At 47.0% G+C, this 26,836-nt stretch overlaps 2 protein-coding genes and 2 long non-coding RNA genes across 7 annotated transcripts in view; 3 read left to right on the top strand and 1 right to left on the bottom strand.

The window, feature by feature from the left end:
- The window catches only part of LOC309532317, a 107,694-nt gene that overhangs the window by 66,684 nt on the left and 14,174 nt on the right, over positions 1-26,836 (top strand). The gene's annotated exons all lie outside the window — the stretch shown is intronic.
- Positions 1-26,836, top strand: part of LOC309532282 (uncharacterized protein) — a 46,066-nt gene that overhangs the window by 15,157 nt on the left and 4,073 nt on the right. Inside the window, exons 2-3 of one of the 4 annotated variants that reach the window (XR_014219673.1) lie at positions 7,882-8,045; positions 8,805-8,837. The exons of 1 other annotated variant lie outside the window; for it this stretch is intronic. Coding sequence is in view for 1 of the 3 variants with exons in the window: in XM_082222506.1 (XP_082078632.1) it covers positions 1,157-1,320; positions 1,882-2,454 (737 nt within the window). In the remaining 2 variants the exon portion in view is untranslated. Of the gene's footprint in view, positions 1-1,156; positions 1,321-1,881; positions 2,560-6,602; positions 7,112-7,881; positions 8,046-8,804; positions 8,838-26,836 lie in introns of those variants that run through there. 2 more of the 4 variants (XM_082222506.1, XR_014219675.1) reach the window with 2 other exon arrangements.
- Positions 16,483-23,640, top strand: LOC309532293 (transmembrane protein 254-like). The gene is made up of 4 exons (XM_082222529.1): positions 16,483-16,626; positions 18,021-18,124; positions 20,010-20,069; positions 21,194-23,640. The coding sequence occupies exons 1-4, from the start codon at positions 16,525-16,527 to the stop codon at positions 21,309-21,311; spliced, it is 384 nt and encodes a 127-aa protein (XP_082078655.1). The 5' UTR covers positions 16,483-16,524; the 3' UTR covers positions 21,312-23,640.
- On the bottom strand, positions 21,416-25,389 carry LOC309532302. Its single transcript, XR_014219718.1, has 2 exons — positions 24,723-25,389; positions 21,416-24,668 (listed from the first exon to the last, which is right to left on the bottom strand). It is a non-coding gene; the product is annotated as an uncharacterized lncRNA (long non-coding RNA).

The raw sequence follows: 26,836 nt of genomic DNA on the forward strand, positions 1-26,836 counted from the left end.
GTATAATTTGCTGATAATTTTATTATCAAGAATGCATTATGTGGGAGATGTGGGGAAGTCCAATGGAAATTTGAAATAAGTTGTTGAAATGGTGGTGATTTTCTGTTCTTTTTTCCTTTTTTTCTTCTATTCTGCTTTTCCTTTTGTTCTTTCTGTAATTTGGAAAAAATGCAATAAAAATTATTATAAAAAAAAGAAAAATGAACTTGAAACCCGCTCCTCCCCAAAAGCCGCCTCCCCGTTGGAGCGCTTCTCTCCAAGGAAAACGCGCCGGCCAATTGGCAGCCAGGAGGGGCTATAAAGGTGCCGAACTCCAGAAACCTGGAGCGGGCCTTGAGGAGCAAGGGCATTTTTGGAAGCGAAAACCAGCTTTGTTGGAAGTTAGCGAGGCAGCTTTTTTACAAGATGAAAACTACCGGCCGAGGTAAGTAGAGAGGATTGTTAAGAAGATTTTTAGTTCACTTGTCTTTAAAAAATTGCTCAAATGATTGATATAAATTCAGGCTTTCATAAACGACGGTTTTTATAAATGAAGGGTGTTTCTGTTTCTGGGTCAGGATCAGGGTATAGGAAAGACCCATTTGTGGTAGCCGGGGAGGGATTACACAGGGGCTCAAATGTCTTCGGATGGAAACATTTCGCAGGATTGGTTTGCACATCTTTACTTGTAAGCATGAAGCATTTACTGCATTTTACTGCATGAAGCATTTACACACACACTTTCCGAATGTTAAATCCCTTTCACTTAAACGGGATTAAACTTCCCAATAAACGTGGTTGGGATCAGTTGAGACAAAGGATGGCAGGCGTAGAAATAAGAGTTAAATTCGTACGCTTCGGCTTTTCATCAAGCCTTGTTCCGAGCAACCGGAGGTTTATTTAAAGGCCACAAAGTGCGTGGAAATAAATGTCCTGTAAAAAGCGAAGGCTTTGCCCTTCTGCGCTCGGCCGGGTGGGTGGTCAGCGGGGCGGTTGAAAGAATTGCCACTGAAGGCGGGGGTCGTTTTACGCAGTGTAACCTCAGGCAGCGCCCGATTCTGGGGGCAAGTGCAGGCGATGCAGCCCCGAGCTTTCCATGTCGGGAGGAAGATCTGCAAGCGTCGCTTCTGTTTAAGCCGAGCGCTTCCTTCAGATCTGCCTCTTTGTCTTTTTCCAGGAGGAAGCCACCCCAAAGTCGGAGGAGATAGGAGAAAAAGGACCGTTTTCACTCCTGCCCAAATCGAGCTCCTAAAAAAGTCCTTTGAAGAGAACCAGTACCCCGGATACGAGACCAGGGAGGCGCTGGCGAGGTGCATCGGAATGGAAGAAGATCGTGTGCACGTAAGAATCGGGATGGTGGGGGCTCCCAAGACTTCCCTAAACCGCACATACTGGAACAATCTGAAACGCTCAGAATAATCCTGGCGTAGTCGAAGGCCTTAGTTCACCCGGGTGCCTCTCAGCTTATCGCGAAAGGCGCCTTGTTCAAGAGCTAACTTCCTCTTTCTTGGGATTTTTTTTTTGGGGGGGAGGGTGTATCGTGGATGTAAAAGCTTTATAATTAACAGTAACTGGAGATTATGAACATGGGATATATGAATGTGGAGCTGAAGAGAGTAGAAAAATGCTGCAGAGAACTAAAGAGAAACCCCCGAGGAATAAGCATAGTTCTTTAAATGAAATTCTCTCTGTTGGATCAAAAAGACATATTCATGGTAACAATGTCTTCTATATTCACAGAACATAATGCCTATATGCCTTTCACACAACACAAAACAAGTTAACGTAGGTTCTCCCACTGTCATACACTAATCTTTGCTTGGTTGTTGTACCTGAAATTGAAATTATGACCTACCTGTTTGGAAATAATGGGCATTTGTTTCTCTCCTTTCTTCTGTTCAGATCTGGTTTCAAAATAGACGAGCCAGAACACCAAAGAGGATAGGTTCCAGGATAAGGACCGGGAACCATGCTGCAGCTCCTTATAGCCACGGTGAGAGAGCCACTCCAAGAAGCAGCCTGGACAGCAGCCCAAGAAGCAGTCCAGCAAGCAGCCAAAATATTCAAAAGATTCACACGCAACAAAATAACCAGCGACACAACTTTCATTATGCTGAAAGCTATGGAGGAGCAGGGTTGTGGCAGCCACCTCTCAACAACACGCAACCAGGAGAGTGTGCCCCGCAACAGCAGAGCTCCCTGGAATTGAACCCTGCTTATTACCAGCAAGCTGCTTTTTGTGGAACTGGGCTTTCTGAGACTTCCCAGGCGAGCAACTGCCCAGTTCCATATTATGGTGCGGAGATGGTGAGGCAGCCTCCACCATCAGCTGGGAACTTCTTCATGGCATCAAGCACTTCTACTCCCTGGTCTGCAATGGGGAATTATTCAGATACAAATCCTGGACAAATGCAGAATGTTGATGGAAGTGCTTCGGACTCTCAGTTTTTCTCTTTAAGTCAGGTTCCAGATTAGCATCCCAACTCCTTCCTTGCTATCCTGTACATATTTTCCAAGCTCCCTTTTTTAATGCATTTTAATGTATGACTTGGATGTTTTGAATAAAGTTTGTTCTTTTAATAGTTTGTCTGGAGTCTTGATTTAATTTTCCATTTACTGAAACATTCACTTTCCTGTGTGCAAGCATATAAACATGGGCTTAATTTGCCCATAGAAAAATGTCAGTTGTGTGGTACATGTGGTTCTAGAGATAAAAAGTCAGGTCTACTAATGGCTGAATACTCCTGAGACACATTTTAATGCACCAATGAGCTTTCTGTCCCTTTCCTTTCCTTTTTAAGTCTCTGTATCTGAGGCTAGGTAGGTGGCAATAAATGTGGGGGGAAGTTGGTATATTTTCTTTGTATGCAAAAGTATCTTTGTAGATCCTGCTATAAGTAGATTTAGTAACACTTTTCTGTGTTAATAAGTTTGGTTTCCATTCATGAGTCTTCCATTTTTAAAAAAAACAGAAGTTTGAGATGGGGATATGAGGTTTAATTGATTTTCCTACCACGAGTGCGTAAAGTTGCTCTCCAAAGCTTTAAAGACGTATAAGTTTAACTTATAAATGCCCATGTTGCAGGCTAAGGCACATGCATCTATTAAAAACTTTGTGGGGGGATATTTTGAACACTTTATTTCATTTTCTTGCTCTTAATTCCCCCCCCCCCAGGTTTGTGCTCTACTGCCTTCAATGAATCATTATGGGAGGATTGCCTGTGAACTAGAGGTACCACTGTATATGTCTGAGGGAAGATGGTGGCGCCTGGGGACCGGCTGCGAGATAACTCTGAAGGGCTTCCCTCTCGACACTGTCTTCCCTTATTACGTTCCCGCAGCATCAGCGCTTTAACGAACGTCTTCCTGGGGCAACGGGGGGCGTGTCCTTCCCGCTCCTCTTTCTCGTCCCAACGGCCGCCCATCCAGGGGCGCCGACTTATAAAAAATATTGGGGGGGCCCATACCGGGGTCCTGCCGCTGGTTCGCTCGGGTAGCTGGGAGAACGCAGTTCGAGGTGGCGGTGTTGGGGAGAGACGCTCGCTCAGGGCGCCACTAGACTTGGCGGCCGGCGGCCTATCTGGGGGGTTTTGGAGCGTATTTCGGCGGAGCGATTGGGGAGGAGGGGGCTTGTTGCCGGATTCTTCAGCTGAGCCGGAGATCCGCTGCTGGGGGTCCCTGGGCCGAGTTGTGAGCACGGCCTGCTGAAGGGAGATCCAGCCGATTGCGCGACGGGGACGGCCGGGGCTCTCCGGCTAGGGCGCGCGGCTGGCTGGCTGGCGAGGGAGCAGGTGGGGAGGAGGCGGGGGTCCTCACTCTCTTAGGAAACGCACCCGCGCGCCCGATTGCCACGAAGTCCAAAGGGTGCGTGTGTGGAATTAAAAAGCTAAAACGAGATACAGGCAGGGCAGGCAAAGAGTTTTCTGCAAGAGGATGGAGGGCAGGTTGAAGAGAAAATCACTCAGGATGAGATAGTCAAATCAGCCATGATAAAATGGGCTCAGGATATTGGGTATAACATCATGTTTGAGGACTGGGAAAGGTTATGGACCACCGGAATGAAATTCACGGCATGTAATGCCTTGAAGGAAAATATTATGAAAATGATTTATAGGTGGTACATGACCCCAGTCAAGCTTGCAAAAATATATCACCTGTCTGATAATAAATGTTGGAAATGTAAGGAGGCTGAAGGGACATTCTTTCACCTCTGGTGGACTTTTCCAAAAGTGAAGGCCTTCTGGGAAATGATCTATAATGAGTTAAAAAAGGTATTTAAGTATACCTTTCCCAAGAAACCAGAGGCCTTCCTCTTGGGCATTGTTGGCCAGAAAGTGTTAAAGAAGGATAGAACTTTCTTTATGTATGCAACTACAGCAGCAAGAATACTTATCGCAAAATATTGGAAGACACAAGATTTGCCCACACTGGAAGAGTGGCAGACGCAATTGATGGACTACATGGAACTGGCTGAAATGACTGGCAGAATCCGAGATTTGGGAGAAGAAACAACGGAAGAGGACTGGAAAAAAATTTAAGGACTATTTACAAAAACAATATAAGTTGTATGAAAAATTTACACGATTCGGAAACTATAGCTTCAGCAATTAGATTTGGGAAACAGGAAATTATATTTTAAGTAAGAAAAGGTCAAAATCTAAGGTAATACTATGTTTAATTTAAGATATAAGTAACTGATGAAAAGTATGTTAAATTTAGAGGTATAGTATTTGAAAAGTACAAAATAAGAAGAAGAAGAAGAAGAAGAAGAAGAAGAAGAAGAAGAAGAAGAAGAAGAGTTTGGATTTGATATCCCTCTTTATCACTCCCCTTCTGGAGTCTCAAAGCGGCTAACATTCTCCTTTCCCTTCCTCCCCCACAACAAACACTCTGTGAGGTGAGTGGGGCTGAGAGACTTCACAGAAGTGTGACTGGCCCAAGGTCACCCAGCAGCTGCATGTGGAGGAGCGGAGACACGAACCCGGTTTCCCAGATTACGTGACTACTGCTCTTAACCACTACACCACACTGGTACGAAACAAGGTAATAATTTGCTGATATCTTTATTATAAAGAATGCAGGGTAAGGGAGATGCGAGGAAGTCCAGTTAGTTATATAAAAAATGTGTTGAATGGTTGGTTTTCTTTTCTTCTTTTTCTTTTTTTCTTTTACTTTTTTCTTCAGTGTATGTTTCTAACTTTGTATTTGAAAACTTAATAAAATATTTATATATATAAAAAAAGAGAAAATCCTTTCGCTTTTCTGGGGCTCAGGGAAGTCTCAGAGCCGGAGGTTGGGGAAGGGACCCCCTTTGCTCTGCCCTCTTCTCCCGTCTTAGATTCGCATGGGGGTCCCCGCCTGAGCTTGCCTGGCCACCGGGCCACACAAGGGCCGCGCTCTACGCGGCGCACCTTGCTAGCCGCGCAGCTGTCCTCCGCGGCTGCGGAGCGGCCCTGCGCCGGTGCCCAGCCCCTCTGGGGGCCGCTGCGGTGCCAATGACAAGCGGGCGACGTCGCGGGCGGGGAAGGCGTCGCTTTCTTTCCCGATCCTTCATCCTCCGAGTCTTCCAGCCCTTTTTTGGGTTGGAAGCTCGTCTCGTTCGCCCTTCTCCTTTCTTCACCCTGCGCGCAATTTTCCTCCCTCGTCTCCCTCCCCATTTCTCCTTCCTGACTGACTGACTGACTGACGGGCTTGGGCTCGGGCTCAGGCTCCGGGTCGGGCTCGGGCTCAGGCTCGGGCTCGGGCTCCGGGTCGGGCTCAGGCTCAGGCTCGGGCTCGGGCAGCCACAGCGTCGGCGGTGTTGGCGATCGGCGGCGCGGGGGGATGGCCCTCCCGGGGGAGCCGGCGCTGCTCAATGGGGTTGCCAAGGAGACAGGCCGGCCGCCCTCCTCCCCCGGCCCGGCGCCCGTTATCGAGCTGGTGCGCGCCGGGCGCCCTATAAAAGCCGCGGACGCGCCCACCGCCGCCCGAGATTATTGGGGGGGCTGAGCCCCCCCAAACGAATTTTTGAGGGGGCTCGGGCCCCCTCAAGCCCCATGGAGTCGGCGCCTATGCGCCCATCCCCCATTCCCTCTCGCTTCGCCTCCCCTCTCCTCGTTTGCTATTTTAAAACCCAACAGCAGATGACTATTACAGTTCTCCCAACATCAGTCCCAAGCAGTGACAGACCCACATTTTGGGGGCCCTGAAGTTGAGCTGTTCTGGGGGGCCCTTCACAACTAGCAATGAGTTCTGGGTAACCACTGTTGTCATCTTCAATGGGGTTGTTCCCTGACAGGTCACCACATTTAAAAAATCAGATTTTGATTAGAATTTCTGTTCTGGGTTGTTCCAAGCATCTTTGTCGATATGAAATAATTTACACTTTTTAGAACAACAATTCTTTTTTTAAAAAAGGAGAGTGTCCGTTTAAGATAGGAAGTGTGTGCTACCTGGTAAAGGGGGGGCGTGTTCTCTGGTTGGCCCGCAAGTGTGATTTTTGTACGATGCAGGTGTGGGACACGCCACTTTAGTCAGTTCTGGGGCAGTTACTTGCACTGGCTTGGCAAAGAAAATGTGTAGCAGTCGCCGGAAAGTTCTCTCTCTCTCTCTCCCCCCTCACTTCTGAATTCTCTTCTCTTCAGTTGCCTGCACTGGATAATGCTCCAAGTCAAAACGTGCCAACAGCGAAATATTAAGCAGATCAACGCCGGTTTTTAAAATGTATTTTATTGCTTTTTCACATGCAATGAATAAAATTTAAAATGCAATAAACGACGTAACCTAGTCTGTCGTTTCTTGGAATCAACAGCAGTATAAAGTTGGAACTGCTGCTTAAAACCAAGGGCTAAGGAGGAAATCACAGACTAAAGTAGGTCAAAGTCAATTGGTTATTACTGGCGGCCGAAGAGTCAACTGCCAAAGGGGTGGCCAGGGAGGGAGGGAGGGGATTGACGGAAGAAAACGACGGAAGAAAAGGTGACTCCCTCTTATCGGCTGAGAAGTAAGGGTGGGGTTCGCCCACCGGAGATAAATGCCCAGACCGAACCCCCAGCAGAATAGCAGAGTGAACCTGAGGGATCTTAGTGTCCATTTTTAAGGCAAAACCAATTCAGGAGAGAGCGAAAAAGTGTTGTTTTTTTTCATGATGGCAACCAACAGCGAAGGTAAAAGAAACTTTAAAAAAAATGATTATTAATTCACTGTCTATAAAGAAAACAACAACATTGCTCTAATTATTTATAGGGGAATGAGGAGGAAGGAAGATGTTTTCTGTTTCATCTGGGTCAGGATCCTGGCGTAAGGAAGGTTTTCAAAGTCCCATATGTGGTAGCCGGGGAGAGATTAAACATGTCTCACTATTTCCTGGGAAGAAGCCCAGGCAAGACTGCTTTGCACACCTTTATTCGTAAACACCAAGCATTTAGTGCAATCCTATACAGTACACACTTTCCAGAACGTTAAATATTTTCACATAAACTTTATTTAATTTCCCAATAAACGTGGTTAGGATCGGCTGTGGAAAACGAAGGCAGGCATAGAAATAAGAGCGTAAACTTCTTACTGAAAATTATTTGGTTTGTTTTCATGAAAGCCTTGTTCAGAGCAAACGGAGGTTTATTTAAACGCCACAAAGTGCGTGGATTTCAATGTCAGGTACAAAAGCCTTCCTGTAAAAAGCGAAGGCTTTGCCCTTCTGCGCTCTGCCGAGTGGGTGGTCAGCGGGGCGCTTGAAAGAATTCCCACTGAAGCGTTCTCTACCGGGGGTCGTTTTACGCAGTGTAACCTCAGGCAGCGCCCGATTCTGGGGGAAAGTGCAGGCGGCGCAGCCCCGAGCTTTCCATGTCCGGAGGAAGATCTGCAAGCGTCGCTTCTGTTTAAGCCGAGCGCTCCCTTCAGATTTGCCTCTTTGTCTTTTCCCAGGAGGAAGCTACCCCAAGGTCGGAGGAGATAGGAGAAAAAGGACCGTTTTCACTCCTGCCCAAATCGAGCTTTTAAAGAAGGAGTTTGAAGAGAACCAGTACCCCGGATACCAGACTAGGGAGGCGCTGGCCAAGTGCATCGGAGTCGAAGAAGATCGTGTGCACGTAAGAAGAGGGAAAGTGGAGGTTCCTGGGACTTCCTTAAACCGCAAATACTGGATAAATTTAAATCGCTCAGAGTAATTCTTTCGTTGTCATTCGAATGCGTTAGATCTTCCTGATGCCTCCGAGCTTAACGTGAAAGGTGCCGTATTCAAGAGCCAACTTCCTCTTTCCTGGTTTTTTGTGGGGTTTTATTTGGGGGGGGGGCGTATTGTACCGTGGATGTAAAGGCTTTTTGTAAGGGGTGGGTGCGTTGTGTCCCCTCTTTTTCAACTGCAGGAAGAAATTGTGCCCATACTTGTTCAGAAATCCTGGTTCCTGATTAAGGCTTCCTTTTCCTTCCCACTCAAATTATTGGAGGCACATACTTTCAAATAACAAAGGTTCTGGGTTTGAACAGTAAAAACTCTTAAGAGACCTGGTTTCAACCTAATTTGAGGATAAAACCATCTGGTTTTCTAGGCTGCCTTTATAACCTGACCCACCTGACCGAACTCCCAAGGGAGTGTGTGCATAGGATATTAGGAGGGCAGCTTTCAGCACCTTGCATTGAGAGACCAAATGTGCAGCATTCAGATGGAACCACAGTTAAGCAACACTGCTTTTCTAGCCAATGTCCCGCAAATCCCTAGTTCTCCCACACTGAAAAAATTACACCACATGAGGCACAAATATTCGGTTGTCCTCTGAGCTAGAAAGTGAAATTATGACCTATCCATTTGGAAATAATGGGCATTTTGTTCTCTCCTTTCTTTTGTTCAGACCTGGTTTCAGAACAGAAGAGCGAGAACAAAGGTGACTGGTTCCAAAATAATGATCAGGACACGAGCTACAGCTCCTTATAGCCGCTGTGACAGAAGAAGAAGTCCATTCAACAGCCTGGGGAGCAGCCCAAAAAGCAGCCATGCAGCTTCCATTATCCCGAAAGCTTTTGTTCAGACCTGGTTTCAGAACTGAAGAGCGAGAGCAAAGATGACTGGGTCCAAAACAATGATCAGGAACCGAGCTACAACTCCTTATAGCCGCTGTGACAGAAGAAGTCCAAGCACTCCGAGGAGCAGTGCAAGAAGTCCGACGCAGCAACATTACCAGCCACGCAGCTTCCATTATCCCGAAAGCTATGAAGGAGCAGGGTTCTGGCAGCCACCTCTCAGCACCACGCAACCAGCAGAGCCCGTCTTTGCCGCACAGCAGCAGAACTCCCAGGAATTGCACCCGGTTCATTACCAGCCAGCTGCTGTTGGTGGAACAGGGCTTTGTGAGACTTCCCAGGCAAGCAACTGCCCAGTTCCATATTATGATGCAGAGATGATGAGGCAGCCTCCACTATCGAATGGTAAAACTTCTGTACTCCATCAAGCAGGAAAACTCCCTGGTCTGCAATGGGGAACAGTCATGCAATGGGGAACACTTATGCAACGGGGAGTTATCCAGCTGCAAATCCTGTGCAAATGTTGCTTGAAGATTACCAAAATGGGCAGCAAAGCAATATCTTCCCTTCTCCCAACGCCTTCTAGGGTTACTCATCCATATAAATACATTTTACAGTTTTTCAATAAAGTTTGTTATTTAATGCCTTTGTCTGGGATCATCATCTGGCTTTCCCTTTACTGAAGCATTCTCTTCCCTTTGCCCAAGCAAGCTAAAAGCACTTGTATACTGAAATCAAAAATAAAAGCTGAACAATTTGCCACTTGTTCAAATAAGGACCAAAGTCAAAATCTGGGGTTAGAACAATTGGGTAAATATTTCAAAATGTTCCAATTTTGCTTTTGCTTTTGTTGGGTTGATGTGGGTTACATGTTTAGTTGGGGTTGGCGGTTACTTTAATTTGGGTATAAGTATAAACTGTTCATTATTGCTATTATTATTATTTATTATTACTATTGGTTTCTTGGTTTGCTATTTATTTGTTTATTTATTTGTTTGTTTTCTTGTTAAATGTTTGTTGCATTGTGTTGTAAGCACAATGTATTTTGTACTTTTTGCAGAAAACAACAAAGCATATATGGATATAGATATACACGTGTGTTTTTGTGCATGTGATTCTATGGGGATGGATTTTTCTGAGCCCTGCCTGCCTGCCATGCTACATAATGCACTCCCTTTTTGAAATGTTGCCTGAATACAGAAAGGGGTTGTTTCTGCCGGATCCCCTCTCTGCTTTTGCGTGCAACTTCCGCGATGGAAGAGTTCACCCAAACCAAAATCCACAGTAGCTTGATGATGTGACTCAGACATTGGGTTAAATCCTGAAATTCAAAAGGTTAAATGAGGATGCTAATGGAGAGTATTGGGAATGCCTTACATGATTCCAATCTGTTTACAATGCTACACATTATCACGTCATCATTCAGTATTTCCTCTTGTCCCTAATCTTAAACCAAGCTAATCCTTGCTGAGTTTCTGACAACCAGACAAGGGACCAATTCTGCTTATGCGGTTCAGGGTTTGCTTTCCAGCCAAATGGTTCTGAAACCGGGTTTCACTTCCACGAGCTTATTTCTCTATTTATATCCCTCCCAGGGGCGCCCACTTGGATAGAAGATGGGGGGGGGAGGCCAGGTAAGCTCTGCCCTGCTCGATTTGGGGGGGGCAAGGGACCTGGGCCCAAGAGTTGGCTCCTAGGACCCCACCTTCTCCCCCCCCCCTGGGACCTTGAGGCGGCCCACCTCCTTCTTCCCCCTCAGCCCCCGACACCCCCGCGAGGGAGACCAGCCGGAGAGGCGGCGACTGGCGCAAAGGCACCCGAGGGAGCTTCGGGGCTGGTAGGAGGGGGGGGGTGTGGGTGTGCAGGGATTTGCATCCTGCCTGGCATCAGGCCAACACGCTAATACGCCGCTATATATATATATATACATACACACACACACATGCCTGAGGGAAGATGGCGCCGCCGCCGCGCCCTCTAGCGGCGCCTGGGGACCGGCTGCGAGATAACTCTGACGGGCTTCCCTCTCGACACTGTCTTCCCTTATTACGTTCCCGCAGCATCAGCGCTTTAACGAACGTCTTGCTGGGGCAACGGGGGGGGCGTGTCCTTCCCGCTCCTCTTTCTGGTCCCAACGGCCGCCCCTCCCCCACTCCCTCTCGCTTCGCCTCATAGAATCAAGGTTGACGCCGCGCGCCATTTCCCGCCCAAACCGCCCCCGCGCATGCGCTCCCGCCTCTCCTGCCTTCGCGCCTTTTGGCCACGCCTTCCCCTGCTGCGTCACACCAGCCGCCCTCCTCCTCCTCCTCCTCCTCCTTCTCCCTGCTCTCCCCGCTTCTCCCCCCGCCCTGTCCCCTCGGTCTCCTCTTTGCTCCCTCTTCACATAATGACACCCCCACCCCACCCCGCAGGGGGGACCCACCCATGAGGCGAGATAAGCGCATTAGCATCTCTGGCCTCTGAGGAAGGCTGCCCCCTCTCGCCTCCCATGCTGCTCCTTTCATTCCTTCATCCTTCTGCTCCCCAGGGCCTTCTCGGCTGTGGCTCCAATCTGGTGGAAGGCTCTGTCACAAGAGACTAGGGCCCTGCAGGGCCTGCCATCTTTCCGCAGGGCCTGCAAGACAGAGCTGTTCCACCAGGCCTTTGGTCAGGGCGCAGCCTGACTCCCTCCTCTGGCAATCTGCACAGAATTTTGCTTAACAGTTGCCATCAATTTGATTTTAATTAATTTTATAATGGAATGTTTATAGAATGTGGGATTATTTTATTGTTGTTAGCCGCCCTGAGCCCGGCTTCGGCTGGGGAGGGCGGGATATAAATAAAATTTATTATTATTATTATTATTATTATTATTATTATTATTATCCACAGAGCTGCAGCCTGGGAGCAACAGGTCTCTAGAAACAAGCAGTTTTGTGTCTGTGTAGCCCAGAAGCCCAAATTCTGAACATAATTATCGGCATGATATTTGAGAGAAGAGGGTGGGGGATAAGCAGTTCCCCACATGGCTTGTCTTCCCTCAGGAGCGCTGACTCCTAGGGGCTGGACCCCTTTGAGCCCCCCACAATATTTGTTAGTGAGGTGTTGGGCCCCCTCAATGTTTGGACGCTCCTCACAGCTCCCAGTCCATAGCATTCCTCAAGTGAGGCAGGTGAAAGACAAGGTAGAGGAGCAAATGGATGGGAACAGTTGCAAATGCCCTGTCTTATACTGTATTGAGAAATGACAACATCTCCTGCCTAGCGGGCAAAGTGAGAGGGAACATTCCTACAGGTGAGTCCCTTCAGCTCATTCACCATCATGTAGAAGCCTTTGGGGAGAAATTGGCAGCCCAGGAGATGTGTTCCATGTTCTCCCTTCAGAAAGGATACATGTTCCCCCCAGTTCTCATCCCAAGCCTTCCTTCCCTGGTCTGAATAGTACACTGGAAGCTCTGCAGGACTTAGATCTGGGTGTTTTATTAGTAAAGAGGCATGCACATTGACAGCAGAATGCAGATAATGAATTTATATTTTTTTAAAGGAAGGATGGATGCATACCAGCAAGGAAAGAACAGCCTAGCTCAACCTGGATTTAAACAGCTCATTCTCTTATTCAGGGATGCTTCAGCTGCTCTTCCTCATGTATCATTCCCCCCTTACTCCGACTTGAGAACTAGTCTTTTGCAGGACTGCGTCTTCAATTGCACTTATGTATAAAGGTAAAGGGACCCCTGACCATTAGGTCCAGTCGTGGCTGACTCTGGGGTTGGCAGGAGCAGGGACTGAACAACAGGAGCTCACCCTGTTGTGGGGATTTGAACCACTGACCTTCTGATTGGCAAGTCCTGGGCTCTGTGGTTTAACCCACAGCGCCACCTGTGTCCCGCACTTATGTATAAGTATACTTAAGAACAACAACAAACAGTCAAGGAGGAAATGTTTCTCATTTGTGCGTGTTGCAGTGCATCAACAGCATGTCCCATTGAATCAACAGCTAAAGACATTTTAATCTTTTCGCTCTGGTGAATGTAAACAAAACAAAAAAAAATTCTCTAAGAATCAGGCCACTGCATGTAGCAACTTGCATGCTCGTGCCAAGTTGTAATCCCTCTCAAAATTACACCTTCATATTCTGATGCAATGATAATCCTATTATTTGATTTCTTCATCCTTTCATTTCCTCTTAGTTAAATGCAGATCTTCTGGGAACAAATTCAGACAGCTCCAGCAGATTGCTCCTCTCTGCAACATGCTGCTCAGGTAACGAAAATGCCCACACAGATGCAACTTTGCAACAGGCAGCTCTTGCAAAACTTCAAGACCCACTATTGGTCTCGTCTGCTCAAACAGCTGGAGACTATCTCCACCTGCAAGGGAAGTCCCTAACTCACCAAGGGCTTGAGACCCATCAGCTACCCTCCCCTGGTTTAGCTAGCCAGTCAAAGCCATTCCCAGGGTGTTGCTGCTGTCGCATGCTGACGGCTTCTAGGAGCCACAGGTGAGAGCTGAGTGCAGGGTGGGGACCAAAGGTGGGCAATCTATCCCAGAAGGAGCATGATGTGTCCTCCACCAGAGGTCCTAGCCTCCTCCAACACGAGTAAATAACCACTGAATATGTTGATTCCAAAATTTCATTGTAGGTCATTAATTCCTGTAGGCAGGTGAAATAGATTTAGTAATCATTAATATTAAGTAAGTAATCAACCAAGTCACATCAGGCTAAAGCACAGAGCCTTATTTTTTTTTTTACAAAAGGCTGCATGTTTCCCTCTGCTACCACTACAGCATAGAATGAAGTTGAGGTTGGTTGGGCTCAGCAACAGCAAGCCTTCTCATAGAAAGTCAAGTAGCAACTAATTACTATGCATGTCCTCCCAGGGAATATGTAATTTACATTCATGTACACACATTCTGAAAATATACGCATGGGGAAACAGTTGGGAGTAATTTATTTAAATTGAAACTTCCCCTGTGCTTTAAATTGCAGTAATAGCAATATATTTAAAATGTGCGAAGCATCGCGTAACTTTATGAGAAACAAATCCAGATGGCCCAAGCATGCAAGCCCCATCCACCTACACTTCTGGACTGCAGACACACCATACATTTAATGGTCCTTTAAAACAATCCTGGGACCCATAAGGGGGCCAGGAATTGTAGCTCCGTGAGGGGATAAATGGCTGTTTCTAGCATTCTTTGGCAGAGACAATGTGCTTACCCCTGCTTTTCAGAGGGAGGCAGCTGCCAGATCAGCAGAGCCTGGCACTTGTGATATTCTGGCACCAGGTCCCTCCCACTCCTCTCCATCACGGCAGCCCTTTTTCTGGCTTCTCTGGAAAATGTGACATGCAGGAAGCCAGCACTTTTGACTCCTTTCGTGTGCTAGAAATGCTGAGGACAAAATGTGACGGACGCGACGGCACTTTTTCCTCTCATGCCGTTGGGCCCGCTCTCACTTAGATAAATTGCCCCCACCTCACTGAACAACCCTTTACCTGAAGGTTTCTTTCCCTTTTCCCTTAAAAATTCTAGCCCCAGAGTATGCTGCGAAGGAGCTTTGTGAAGGGGTAATTAGTAAGTTGGGGTCTCAGACAGGTTTTCTTTAAATAAACAAAGATTTCTTTAAGGCAAGATAGTATATAACACAAATGGATTCAACTTAGGTTAGTTCAGAAATACAGTGCAATTTCACTTTAAATTTGTCCTCAGTTTTTGCATTATTGGTTTGGTTCTTTTTCTGGTGATACTTTCTTTCAGTTACCCAACCCCTTTAACAATCCTGCTCCTGAGGTACTTTAAGTAATACAGTGGTACCTCTGGTTACAAACTTAACTCGTTCAGAGGTCCATTCTAATAATAATAATAATAATAATTTATTATTTATATTCTGCCCATCTGGCTGGGCTTCCCCAGCCATTCTGGGTGGCTTCCAAAAAAATATTAAAATACTGTAATACATCAAACATTAAAAGCTTCCCTAAACAAGGCTGCCTTCAGATGTAGACCACAGGGCTCTCCACACCCCCTCCCTTCACTGGGTCTGGGAGTTTCTTCTTTTCCTTAGAAAAATCTCTCCCCTCCAGACTAGATTTGAGTCCCAAGTAGGCTGTTCCTTTCCAGCTCCTACTTCTCCTGGCTCAGCCTCTGCCTCCCAGTAAAATTCCAGTCTATTCCTCCTACAGGACACCACAGTCTGTCCTTCACAATACGCTCAGAGTGGAAGTTGTTTTTTCCAGAGCCAACTCTTTCTCCCATTCACTCTTTATACCTCAGACTGTCTCCCTACCTGTCTCCCACCCTCTCCAACCACAATTCCAACCCACTTCAACCAACCCTCTCATCAAACTAACTGTCTCTCCAAAACCACTCCTTTTAAACTCTCCCTCCTGGAACCATGGCCAATCAGAGGCTGCCATTCATTAACAATTTGCAGGCAGGAAAATAAAAAGAAAAAAACCAACCGTTTTGACACACAAAACCTGGCCCATTTTTTGTTTCATAAAAGAAGAGAAGGAAGGCAAACCAGAAGCAAGTGTTGAATGGTTTCTTTAAATATAAGGCTCATTATTGTTTCACAAGATGTGCATGTCTTTAAGGGCCAGAGCAAATAACATGACCTAGTTTTACAGCTGTGAAGCAGTTTAGCAGGTGCTGTTAATGTTTATTAAGCTGTTATGTTAAGCTGTTATGTTAATTAAGCACGTAGCTCTCTCAATACCCTGATGGATGGGTCATGCATATTGATATATTGTAATTTAGTGTAAGTTTTTGTTTTGTTATTAAAACCTACCAAAGGTTACTTTTGCGTTTCTTGAAATGTGTGGTCTCCCCAGCACGCCTTCTGCAGCGCAACTAATCTGCAGAATAGCCAACAGCAAGAGGGGTCAAGCACTGGGCACTGGAAAAGGCAAGAAGAGCAGACAATAAGCACATTAGGGATGGGGACTCAGTGAGTGTGCAAAATCCAGAAAGGCGAATGAGTGGTGGTGATTTTGTGTGAATGAGGTGCGCATGACACTATTGCACCACCACGGGCAGGTCAGCTGGTAGCGCATGGGACTCTTAATCTGAGGGTCGTGGGTCCGAGCCCCACGCTGGGCAAAAGATCCCTGCTCTGCAGGTGGGGGGGGCTAGATGATCATCAGGGTCCCTTCCAACTGTACGATTCTACGATCCCCCCTCTTGTCTCGCTTGTCACTGTGCTGAATTGTGGCACAATGGATCAGTACCATGTTAACCAGAAGTCGAGCCCACGCAGGGACGGCTTTCGGCGGGATTCCTGCACTGCAGGCGGGGTTGGACTAGATGACCCTTGGGGACCTCTTCCAACTCTCCAATTGTGCGAATTGCCGCCAGCAGTTTGCCACAAAGACTCGTACTCGCGGTTGCCCGAGAGGAAGAAAGCAGCAGGCGGCAGCGCGGAGCCCGCGGCAGTGAGCCCCGCGTACCCCTCCTAATCCAACCCTCCTCCTCCCCAAATGCAAATACGGCGCCGTCGCCACGCCCCGCCGGAGCGCTTGCTTGGGGCTGCTCGCAAGAGGCGGCGGGAGCAGATCCGATCGCAGAAGAGATGAGGAGGGTGGCGGGCTCGATGGACTCCCAGGCCGATTACTTCCGACGCTCCAACCTGTTCGTAATGGTGGCGATCTTGGTCGGCCTGAGCTACCACGGGGTGAGCGCAGCCTCCCTGGAGGCTCCCGGGGCACCTGGTGCTCCAAAAGGCACGGGGGGGGGGACGCGTGCGGGGATCATAGTCATAGCTGCCAACTTTTCCCTTTTCTCGCGAGGAATCCGATTAGGAATAAGGGAATTTCCTTTTAAAAAAGGGAAACGTTGACAGCTAGGATCATAGTACAGCCCGGAACATTTCGCCCGACGAGACTCGAACGCGCGACCTGGAGGTTAAAGTCTTCGTCCTCCACGGGCTGAGCTCTGTCTCTCTTGCCGTGGGAGCCAGAGATGGGAAGGCTTGGAGGGGATCCCTATGTACCGCACTTGGCTTTGAAGATGTTAGGGATGAGTCCGACTCCGCCCAAATCAAGCGTGGTTTTTTTTAAAGTCATATTTATTTCATGGGGAGAATTTACAGTATTCAGAAGGGCGCCCCACTGAGTTCAGTGGGCAACTCCACTGTAACTGGGCACAGGGTAGAAGCCTCAAGCAGGTGTTTAAACTCTTCCACTGAAATGAATGGGTTGGAAAAAAACAAAACAAACCCCGGAATCTTGAGTTATTTTCTGCTGCTCTGAAATAGAGGCCATTTTTCTTGTTTCTGTCTCTCCCCCCCCCCCAAAGGTTTTTGGGAGCTGAATCCCTGATTGGAGTCCAGTATAAATATGTTTTCCGCCGTAGTTCACTTTTAGTGCATTTCATGAAGACAGCCGGCTTTAATGCATAGCACACACTGTACTGGTGAGGTTTATTCTGGAAGTACATTATATGATAATTGTGATTTATTTTTTTAGGGGGATCTAGCCCGAGATCTCATCAGCTGTGGGGTTTCTTGCCTAAGTCCAGTGTTTCAGGGTCCTCCACACCCGGCATTTCAGCCGTGGGCCAGTCCACTGTCCCTCAGACCATGTGGTGGGCTGGACTATTTTTTTTGGAGGGGGGAATGAACAAATTCCTATTCCCCACAAATAACCCAGAGATGCATGTTAAATAAAAGCACACATTCTACTCAGGTAAAAGCACCAGACAGGCCCCACAAATAACCCAGAGATGTATTTTAAATAAAAGGACACATTCTACTCATGTAAAAACACACTGATTCCTGGACCGTCTGTGGGCCAGATTGAGAAGGCGATTGGGCTGGATCTGGCCCACGGGCCTTCGGTTGCCTACCCCTGGTCAAATGGCTGCTAATTTCTGGATTGTGCCACATTGTATTGATGTCCCCGAATTTCATATATTATGTATGGATACTGGGGGATAAACACAGAAGTTGTGAATTCTGATGTTGCAGGATGATGGGTTATGTTGACACGTATATACAGTGGTACCTCGGGTTACATATGCTTACTTAAATGTATCTCTCTTTCTCCCCTCCCCCTTCTCACACCTCAGTGGGCAGTCTTTTCACCCTCAACAATCCCCTATGACCTTCTGGGACCATTAGGCACCGTCACTAAATATTTGGTGGAAAACCATAAAACTCTTCTCGATATCGGGTAAGCTGAATTCTCATCTTCTACCTGTTCACATTCCTTCTGCTCACCCAACAGTGGGGATTTTGGGGGTGGGTGGGAAGGTGAGTAATATAATATGCAGCCAAATGTATGTTTCTCCTTGCATTTTGTGAGGGACAAGTGAAATGTAAGAGCAAGCTACAGTCAAGCAATGTATTTGAGATTATAGAGTCATAGAATTGTAGAGTTTCTAACAATGGACCCAGGGCCTCATTCTTTTCTCTTCCTTCCTTTTTAACGGTAAAAACCAGTCTGACACACATGTGAAGGGTGGATCGGGACAGGCTGTCTAGCCTTTGTTGCTCTTCCTCTGGTAGTTTTCCAGCCCATAATTATCTCCCCTGAGCACTTTTGTCACCTGGGTTAAAGCATAGCTGTCAACTTACAGATTTGGGGACCAGCAGCCTCAAATAAAGGGATCAGCAGCCATAATAAGGGATTTTGGCTTAGCTTATACAGAAATCCCACACTCATGGAGCCATGCTGCTTTGGCTGCGACTGACTGTGTTTTGCAGGAGGTTGGACTAGATGATCCTAAGGGTCTACAACTCCCACCAAAGAAGAGTGGCAGACAAAACTGATGAACGACGTCGAGATGGCAAAGCTTACAGGCAGAATTAGAAATCAGAAAGAGGACCTCTTTAATAAAGAATGGGGAAAGTTTACAATTTATTTGGAAAGCTATTGTAAAGAGTTACATACATTGGTAAGATTGACAGAAAACTTGTAAAAATTTGAACTATGGATGGACAAATGATTTATAAAAATAGAGTTATGAAAGGGATGCAAAGGGGGAAATCACTGCACTGGTTGGAGGGTATGCGAAGCAGCACGTTGGGGCTGCCGTCGTCCTGGGGCGAGGAGTTCCATCGGCCCTTCCCCGCCTGAGAGAGAGGGAGGGAGGGAGAGAGACTCTCGCCCATGCCGCCCGTGACCCCGGCATGAGGCGGTTGCGGCGCGGCTGCTGAAGTGCCGCCCTTTTGTGTCCCTCCCCATCCCCTCATCTTCCTCCTCCCTCAGGCTCCTCCTCAGCCACTGCCACCGCTGCCGCCTCCGGCTTCCCCTGGCAGCGCAGCAGAAGTCTTGCAAGAGGGGCTGCCTGCCCGCCCGCCGCCACCCGTCTCCTCACAATGTGCCCCTGAGGGGGGAAAGGGAGAGACAAAGACACGGCAGCTCGTGCGCTCTCTCTCTCGAGGCGGAGGACCCCGAGCCGCTGCTTCCCTCCTGAGCCGGGCGAGCATGAAACCTGGGAAATTTAAGGGTCATCATCAATCCGGGACAGCAGCGGGACACAGCGCTGGGATAAGGGAGTTTCCCGCCAAATAAGGGACGGTTGACAGCTATGGGTTAAAGAGCAGCTCCATACATGCCTTACTCCACTCGGACTGTGTAGTGTTTCTGGTCCGGTTTAGGCTATGCATAACTTGTTATTAGAAATATGCACATTAATGTAAAGGGCAGGGCAGAATGATTGCCTGCTTTTTGAAAACCCCATTCCTGCACCTGAACTTTATTCAGCATGCAAGTAGTACGGAGGGAGCCATACAATAAGACAAGCTGATCTTTGGTACCCTTCAGAGGCAGTGGCATGAGAGGCAGATAGAGCCTATGGCAGAGCCTGTTGTGTGTTTCTCTTGCACAAGCCATGGTTACTGAAATGAACAGGCATCGCACAAAGCATATTTGTGTTGCTTCAGTGAACTCCTGTCCATTTCACAAGGGCTTGCATGAGAAAAAACAGGGTTGTGTCCCCTGTTAATTAGCTGATGTTTGGTTTTCCCCTGGAAATACCTAAATGTTTTGGGCTAACACTTATCTTGCTTTAATTTACGCCAGTTACAAATGGTGTTATTTTCCTTCCTTTCAGATATTTAATTACCTGGTTAATCCACATCGGGGAAGCATTATATGCCCTCAAGCTATGCAAGTAAGCTATTTTTATTTTATTTTGGGTCTCTCTTCTACCTCCACCTCCCTCTGCCCAGCTGTGTCTGGGCTTGTGAGCTGATTTTCTGGGTACGGATATGGGGTGTTGTGCATGAGAATTCCCTCTCGCTGCCTAAAGTGGTATGGAAGTGACACACAGGTGTTAATAATCTTCACAACCTATCTGCATGAACTGGGTCTAAAGTAAATTCTGTCAAGGACGGTCAAGGAGCTGTCATTGAATTTGCTTTTTAAAAAGCAACCAGTGCTTTCCAACATTGAACCAATGAGGTGTGCTGTGTGCATTGGAACCCAACCCAGCTGTGGCAGGTGAACTTACCCTGATCCTTTTGTCAGGTTTCTTAAAAAATAATAATAAAGGCGCTGGCACTAGTTTACAAAGCCTTATAAATCTGAGGACCAGGATACCTAAAAGGCTGTCTTGCACCTTATATATACAACTTATGGTTGCATTCTGCAGGAGAGGGCCTCTTGCAGATACCATCTCATCAGGAGATCTGCTCCGTATAATGCGGGAACTGGACCTTAAATTTTGGTGGCACCTACCCCTGAGAACTCTGTCTATTGTCTTTTAGGCACCTCTTAAAGACCTTCCTCTTCTAAGAATCCTTTTAATCAGAATTTTATCCTGGCCTTTATCTGCATTGTGTTTATATATGCTGTTATTGTTGATGATTTTGTATTGTTAATTGCTTTGGGATGTATAAATGAAGTAAGCAAAATAAAAGAACATAAAAGAAGCACAAGAAGGAGCCAGTGACTGTGTAAGTAGGCTGGTCTGTGTGAGTGCCAGTAGAAGAGTAACAATATGATGGTTCTAAATCCCAGATATATGCACTTGGATTCAAAACCCTGTTTGGAGGTTATCTGGAAATAGTGACTGCATTGCTGATATCTTTCCTTCACTGGTGTATCATATGCCACCCTGGAAAGTTCCCTGAAGGCTTCTGGTGAGGGAGCAGGGGTGTGGATAACAGCCCAACTTCAGTTTCCGCCCATCCTCCAAGCAGCTGAGGACAAAAATAGACATCTATCTACTTAACTTGGATTTTAAGTAATACATGCAGAAATGTCAGGCTTTATCTGTCTGTCTCTTCACTGCAGGATGAAAGGCATCACAGACCCTTCAACTCAGCGTTTGTGGTTGGTTCAAACATTTTTCTTTGGAATGGGATCTCTCTTCTTTTTGTTGACCTACAACCCCCGGAAGAAAAGCTGGTGAAGGATTCAGCCAGAAGAGAAGGTTCCAACACATTCTGGCTTTGGGGTATATTTTTCAGGGAGAGGGATGGGTGTATTCCTAAATATTTTTCTGTGCGTTCAAAAGTGTGGCAATCTTCTCTTTCACTTGGAAAGAGAAATTTCTTTCAGACGTCTTCTCTGCAGGTTTTGCAGCTGTGGGCAAAGCGAGGAAACTAGCTTGTGACAATGGGGGTTGGAGCCTTTCTTTTTAGATTAAGGAAATAAAGCTAGTTCTTAATGGTCAGGAAAAAAATGCCAACACTCACAAGATATCTGCATAGGACCAATTTAAAATAGGGGTGACAAGCAGAGCAAGCACAGAGCAACCTATAGCCTCTACTTCTCAGGTCTAACAGTAGCCTTATTCATAAACTGAGCTGTATAGAAGTGTGGTGAGGCATCTTCCTTTGGGCCCAACTTGCACCTGTCTGTTGCTCCCCTGGTTTTGCCTGCATCCATGGCTGGATTGTCCTCTTTAAGTGATTGTATGGATAGTCCCCTTCATTTATGAGCCTCTTTCTCCCCTCCCCCGCCACCCTTTTTACAGGTAAGGATTGCAGATTAAGCAGGTCTGTGAGCACTGATCTCTACATGCAGCCACACTGTGTCCAGAGTGCAGCTGTGACTGGGAGGCAAGGTGGCATTTTCATTCGCACCATAGACCAAGAGGGCTAATGCTACTCCATTAGTACTTTTAGCTGTGCTTAATAATAATAATAATAATAATAATAATAATAATAATAATAATAATAACAACAACTATTAAAAATAATGTGCAACAGTGCAGATTATCCTTGTTGGGCTTCCAGTTTTAGCAGGTGGCTTGGTTAACTTTTCTTCCCCTTTCTTGAGAAATAAACCTCTTCTATTTCTCACCCACCTTCCCACCCAGAGTTTAAAGGGGTTTATCTGGAAGTAGATGTGGTCAGCATCGCATCCTGAACATATTGCAATCTTTCTCCACAAACTCTGATTTATAATGGTCTACCAGCAGGTTTTGCTCTTATGTTTTCTTGGTGCTCTCTTAACAACCTGCATGCATTGCCAAGCACTTTAGTTAATAACCGTGGCACTAAATTCTTGGGCATGGCGCAAGCTTTTCTTGAAGTGCAAAAGGCTGTGAGAGAGAAAGCTGTGACCACATAAGAATTGCAGTCAACACCAAAAAACCCCACTGGGGCAGTTTTATTTCTCAGAGATCCAACGTGCTGTTAAAAGGTAGTTTTATATTACATGCCTTAAATTCTTTAGGGGAGATCCCCCCCCCCAAGAAATACTTCAAAGCAGATCTACTAGTTTCAATCTGAGAGAAAGCTTTGATAGAGCTTTCATTAAGCTTTCCTCATCCAAGCTGTGTCGTGATAGACAGAGCTGTCTGTGAGGAAGGTTTAGAAACAGCACATTAGTTGGATTTGGAGGAAGTAATTAACAGTGCCTGTCAGATGAGTGGGTGTCTTTGTCATAGATGTGTTGGCCAATGTGTTTAGTATCTGTTTAGTATGTACATGTTTAGTACCTACATGTTATGCAGTGCCACCACCCAGATCTGAAAAAGGAAAATTACTGGTACAGTTTTCCCCTGGCATGGCATTGCTTGGCAGGGTGAAGTGGTTTACAAGATTTTACCCTCTCTAGAGAGACTTTTCACTAGTATAAGCTCAGGGGCAGAACGAAGGTGAGAAGCAAAGGGCACCAGTATGGAGCTTGAATAAACCCCTCCACCCCACCAACTTTTTAGCATTTTGTATTAGTGCAGTGCATTTTTACTGTAGTGCATGCCATTGTTATGTTGGTGCAGGAGACAGGTCCGCTGATTTGCCTGTGCAAATATATAAAGGTTGGGACTCTCTGCCACATTAGACCATAGTTCTTGCCTTTGGTTTGGACTTTTAATTCTCTTGATGATTTCTGCTGAAATGCCCTATAATGTCTTTCAAACTCTGTGTCTCATTTGGATATATTTTTAGGCAGCTCTTAAGAACACTGCTGCTCATAGTTTTAGCATTTTGCCTTTGTGCTTGAACACCCTGCATATTCCATCATGCTTGTTGTATTGAGAATCACCTCTTTAGCACATTACTTTTTACCTGGCTATTGTCTGGATGATTAAAGGTAGCTTTTGCTGTTCTTTATACTGTTAATACTTGAAGGGAAACATGGTGAGCTGTTTGACTGTTGCATCTTGTGATAAAAATGTGTCCTAAGACAGGGTGCTTAATTGGTATAATGCTGCATTTTGAGCTGATAATTTCCGAGAGCTGTCTCACTGCTGGCCTTGAATAAAGCTAATAATTCTCTCTAAAATATAACGCGTGCCCTGAAATTGTTACAAAGGATGGGGTGGTGGTTTCACATCCTTAAAGCAGGGGTGCCAAATCACAAAGTATAGGGCCCCCTGAGGATTCCTAATGCAGCCTGGGTTTTCCCAACCACCTTCTAGGAAATTTTGAACAATAACCAGGCCTTAATAGGATGAAGGGGTTGACTCAACAATACCTGCTTTTGTGTGTCATCGTATCGGGTTCTTTCCTCAGTTCCCTTTGTTTGCAGCAGGAATGCTAAGGAGTTGGTGAGGAAATGCACTTGGGCATCCCAGGAACACGGCCAGATAATTTGTACAAGTGTGCATGTGTATACATACACAAACATGTTGTTTTTGCATTCACACTACAGATATGTTAAGAGCAAATGGCTTGCCCTAGAAGGCGCAACCATTTTGGATTACTCTCATTGTAGTGTCTGACTTTAGGCAGAATTTAACCCTTGCCCATTTGCCAAATTGGGAATTAGACATTCTCATCCCTGCCCTATAGAGTGGGTATAGACAGGTCTGCCCTGATCTCTCAAGCAAATCTCTCCCTTCACCTAAGACTGCATTGATTTTTGACTAGGAAGGGGGGGAAGCTGTTTGTGTGAGTGCATGTGTGACAGTGTAGGGTGGTCGCATCCACTTTTGTCCATACCCACCACTGGCATATTGCCCCCAGAGGGTTGGCAAAGGGTGATGTGACAAAACTTTGCATTGCCCTTGCTGGAGAATATGCAGGAATCTGTCTTTGCTTGCAACTGGCCTGAGAACATATTGTCCACTTTGGAATGCCCAGTCAGTTTATATATGGAATTCCACAGTAGCCCTGTAAAGGACAATCTCTCCTCAAGCCAACATTAAGCGTCAAAAAGAAAAGAAAAGGTTAACAATACAACACACCAGGCATTAAAAATAGCAGTAAAGTTGTTTGGAAACCAGACTAAAGTAATATTTGAAAATCCTCTGAAAAAATGTGGCTTGACTTGCCTGTGAAAAAGTGGGAGGGAAGAGGTCAAGATAGATAAACCTCTGGGAACAGAATGTCATAGTCTCTCAGCACCAGCACAGGAAAGTTATCGCCACCTTTTTCAGCTGCCTGCAGGAATTCATTTCATACATTTTGCAATATGCATATTAAAAGGTTTAATGTTATATGCAGGATGATACTTGGGTAGATAGCAGGAACAGCGCAAGCCATTTTGTTAGCTGAGGCAAAGCACATGTTTCCGCATTTCCCCATTATTTGCACGAAATCTGATTAGGCTGGTCACTGAACTTTCATGGAACTCCTCATCAGCTCCTGGCATGCCAGTTTCTTCCCCCAGTTTCTTCCCCGTGATAGTGGGCTGAAGGGACTCGCCTGTGGAGGTTTCCCCTCTCACTTTGCCCACTAGGAAATAGATCTTGTCATTTCTCCATACTGTAGAAGACAAGGCATTGGCAGCTGTTCCCATCCACGTGCTCCTCTATCTTTCACCATGACCCACCCCCAGGAACTGCTTGTCACACCAGTTGAGGAGGCAGGTGACAGGAGAACTTCCTGCTTTACCTGTTCGAATTGGCACAAAATTTCCATGTAGACATGGATACACATTAAGCTGAAAATTGTAGAGGCCAAGTGCCCGTAGGGCCTTTTCAGTCTCCTCCCTCCAACGGCCTGGCGTTCTCACGTGGAAGGCCCTGGGGAAAGAAACTGGCATCCCAGGAGCTGCTGAGGAGTTCCATGTTCTCCCTCCAGAAAGGACGCCCATTATAAATAACTTATAAATACCCATGTTGCAGGCTAAGGCACATACATCTATTAAAAACTTTGTGGGGGGATATTTTGAACACTTTATTTCATTTTCTTACTCTTAATCCCCCACCCCAAGGTTTGTGCTCTACTGCCTTCAATGAAGCTTTATAGGAGGGTTGCCTGCGAACTAGAGGTACCACTGTATATGCCTGAGGGAAGATAGCTGCGCCCTTTGGTGGCGCCAGGGGACCGGCTACGAGATAACTCTTAAGGGCTTCCCTCTCGACATTGTCTTCCCTTATTACGTCCCCACAGCATTAGCGCTATAACGAACGTCTTGCTGGGGCAACGGGGGGGCGTGTCCTTCCCGCTCCTTTCTGGTCCCAACGGCCGCCCATCCCCCACTCCCTCTCGCTTCGCCTCATAGAATCAAGGTTGGCGCAGCGAGCTGTTTCCCACCCAAACAGCCCCCGCGCATGCGCCCCAGCCTGTCCTTCCTTGGCGCCCTTTGGCCAAGCCTTCCCCTGCGGCGTCACACCAGGCGCCCTCCTCCTCCTCCTCCTCCTCCTCCCTGGTCTCCCCGCTTCTCTCTCCGTCCCCTCGGTCTCCTCTTCGCTCCCTCTTAAAACAATCACCCCCCGCCCCACCCCGCAGGGGAGACCCACCCGTGAGGCGAGATAAGGACATTAGCATGTCTGGCCTCTGAGGAAGGCTGCCCCCTCTCGCCTCCCATTCTGCTCCTTTCATTCCTTCGTCCTTCTGCTCCCCTCTGGCCCCTCCAAGCTCAGCAGGGGGGCGGGGAGGGGCGGCTGGGCTGCCCTAAATCCGCCTCTACTTGGGAGCTGGATCTTCCTCACTTCCACTTCTACCCCACTCCAAATCTGCCCCTACAGCAGCTTCGGGGCGAAGAGGAGGCGCCACTGGTCTCTTCCCGCCTTTCTTCGCCATTTGATCTTGATCCCCCAACAATCTCCATTCTTCCCTGGGGGGGACAGTTTTGGGACTCGTCTCAGGTGACCAAATGACTCCCCTGCAGGAGTAAGTCTGGCCAAGGTGGCTGGGACGTCAGCTCAGGCAAATGCTCACTTTTTCATCTTTGCCTCTTTTTCTGAACCTGCCCCTGGGAATTCGGCTGGTGTTTCTCTCCCTCCTCCATAAGGAAATCCCTGAGGGCCCTCACACTTGCATTCCCTGGGCGGTTGCCAAATGCTGAGGGGTGAGCACTCTGCACATGCCTGGGAGTAAACCATCTACCAGCGTCTCTTAGATTCCCTTAGGTGAGAGAAAGGGTTTCTAGAGTGATAGACTAGTAGGTGCCTCCCATAACTCACTGGAGGAAGACTAAATGGTGACCACCACAGCCCTGTCGAAAACGAGGACACAGATATCATTCAATGGGTCTGTGATAATTTAAGGTAATATTAATTTGTGTGTTTTGAAGTATGGTTGATCCCCCCCCCAA

Source organism: Podarcis vaucheri (assembly GCF_965113315.1).
Source record: "Podarcis vaucheri genome assembly, chromosome: 5".
In the NCBI taxonomy this organism is placed as follows: Eukaryota; Metazoa; Chordata; class Lepidosauria; order Squamata; family Lacertidae; genus Podarcis; species Podarcis vaucheri.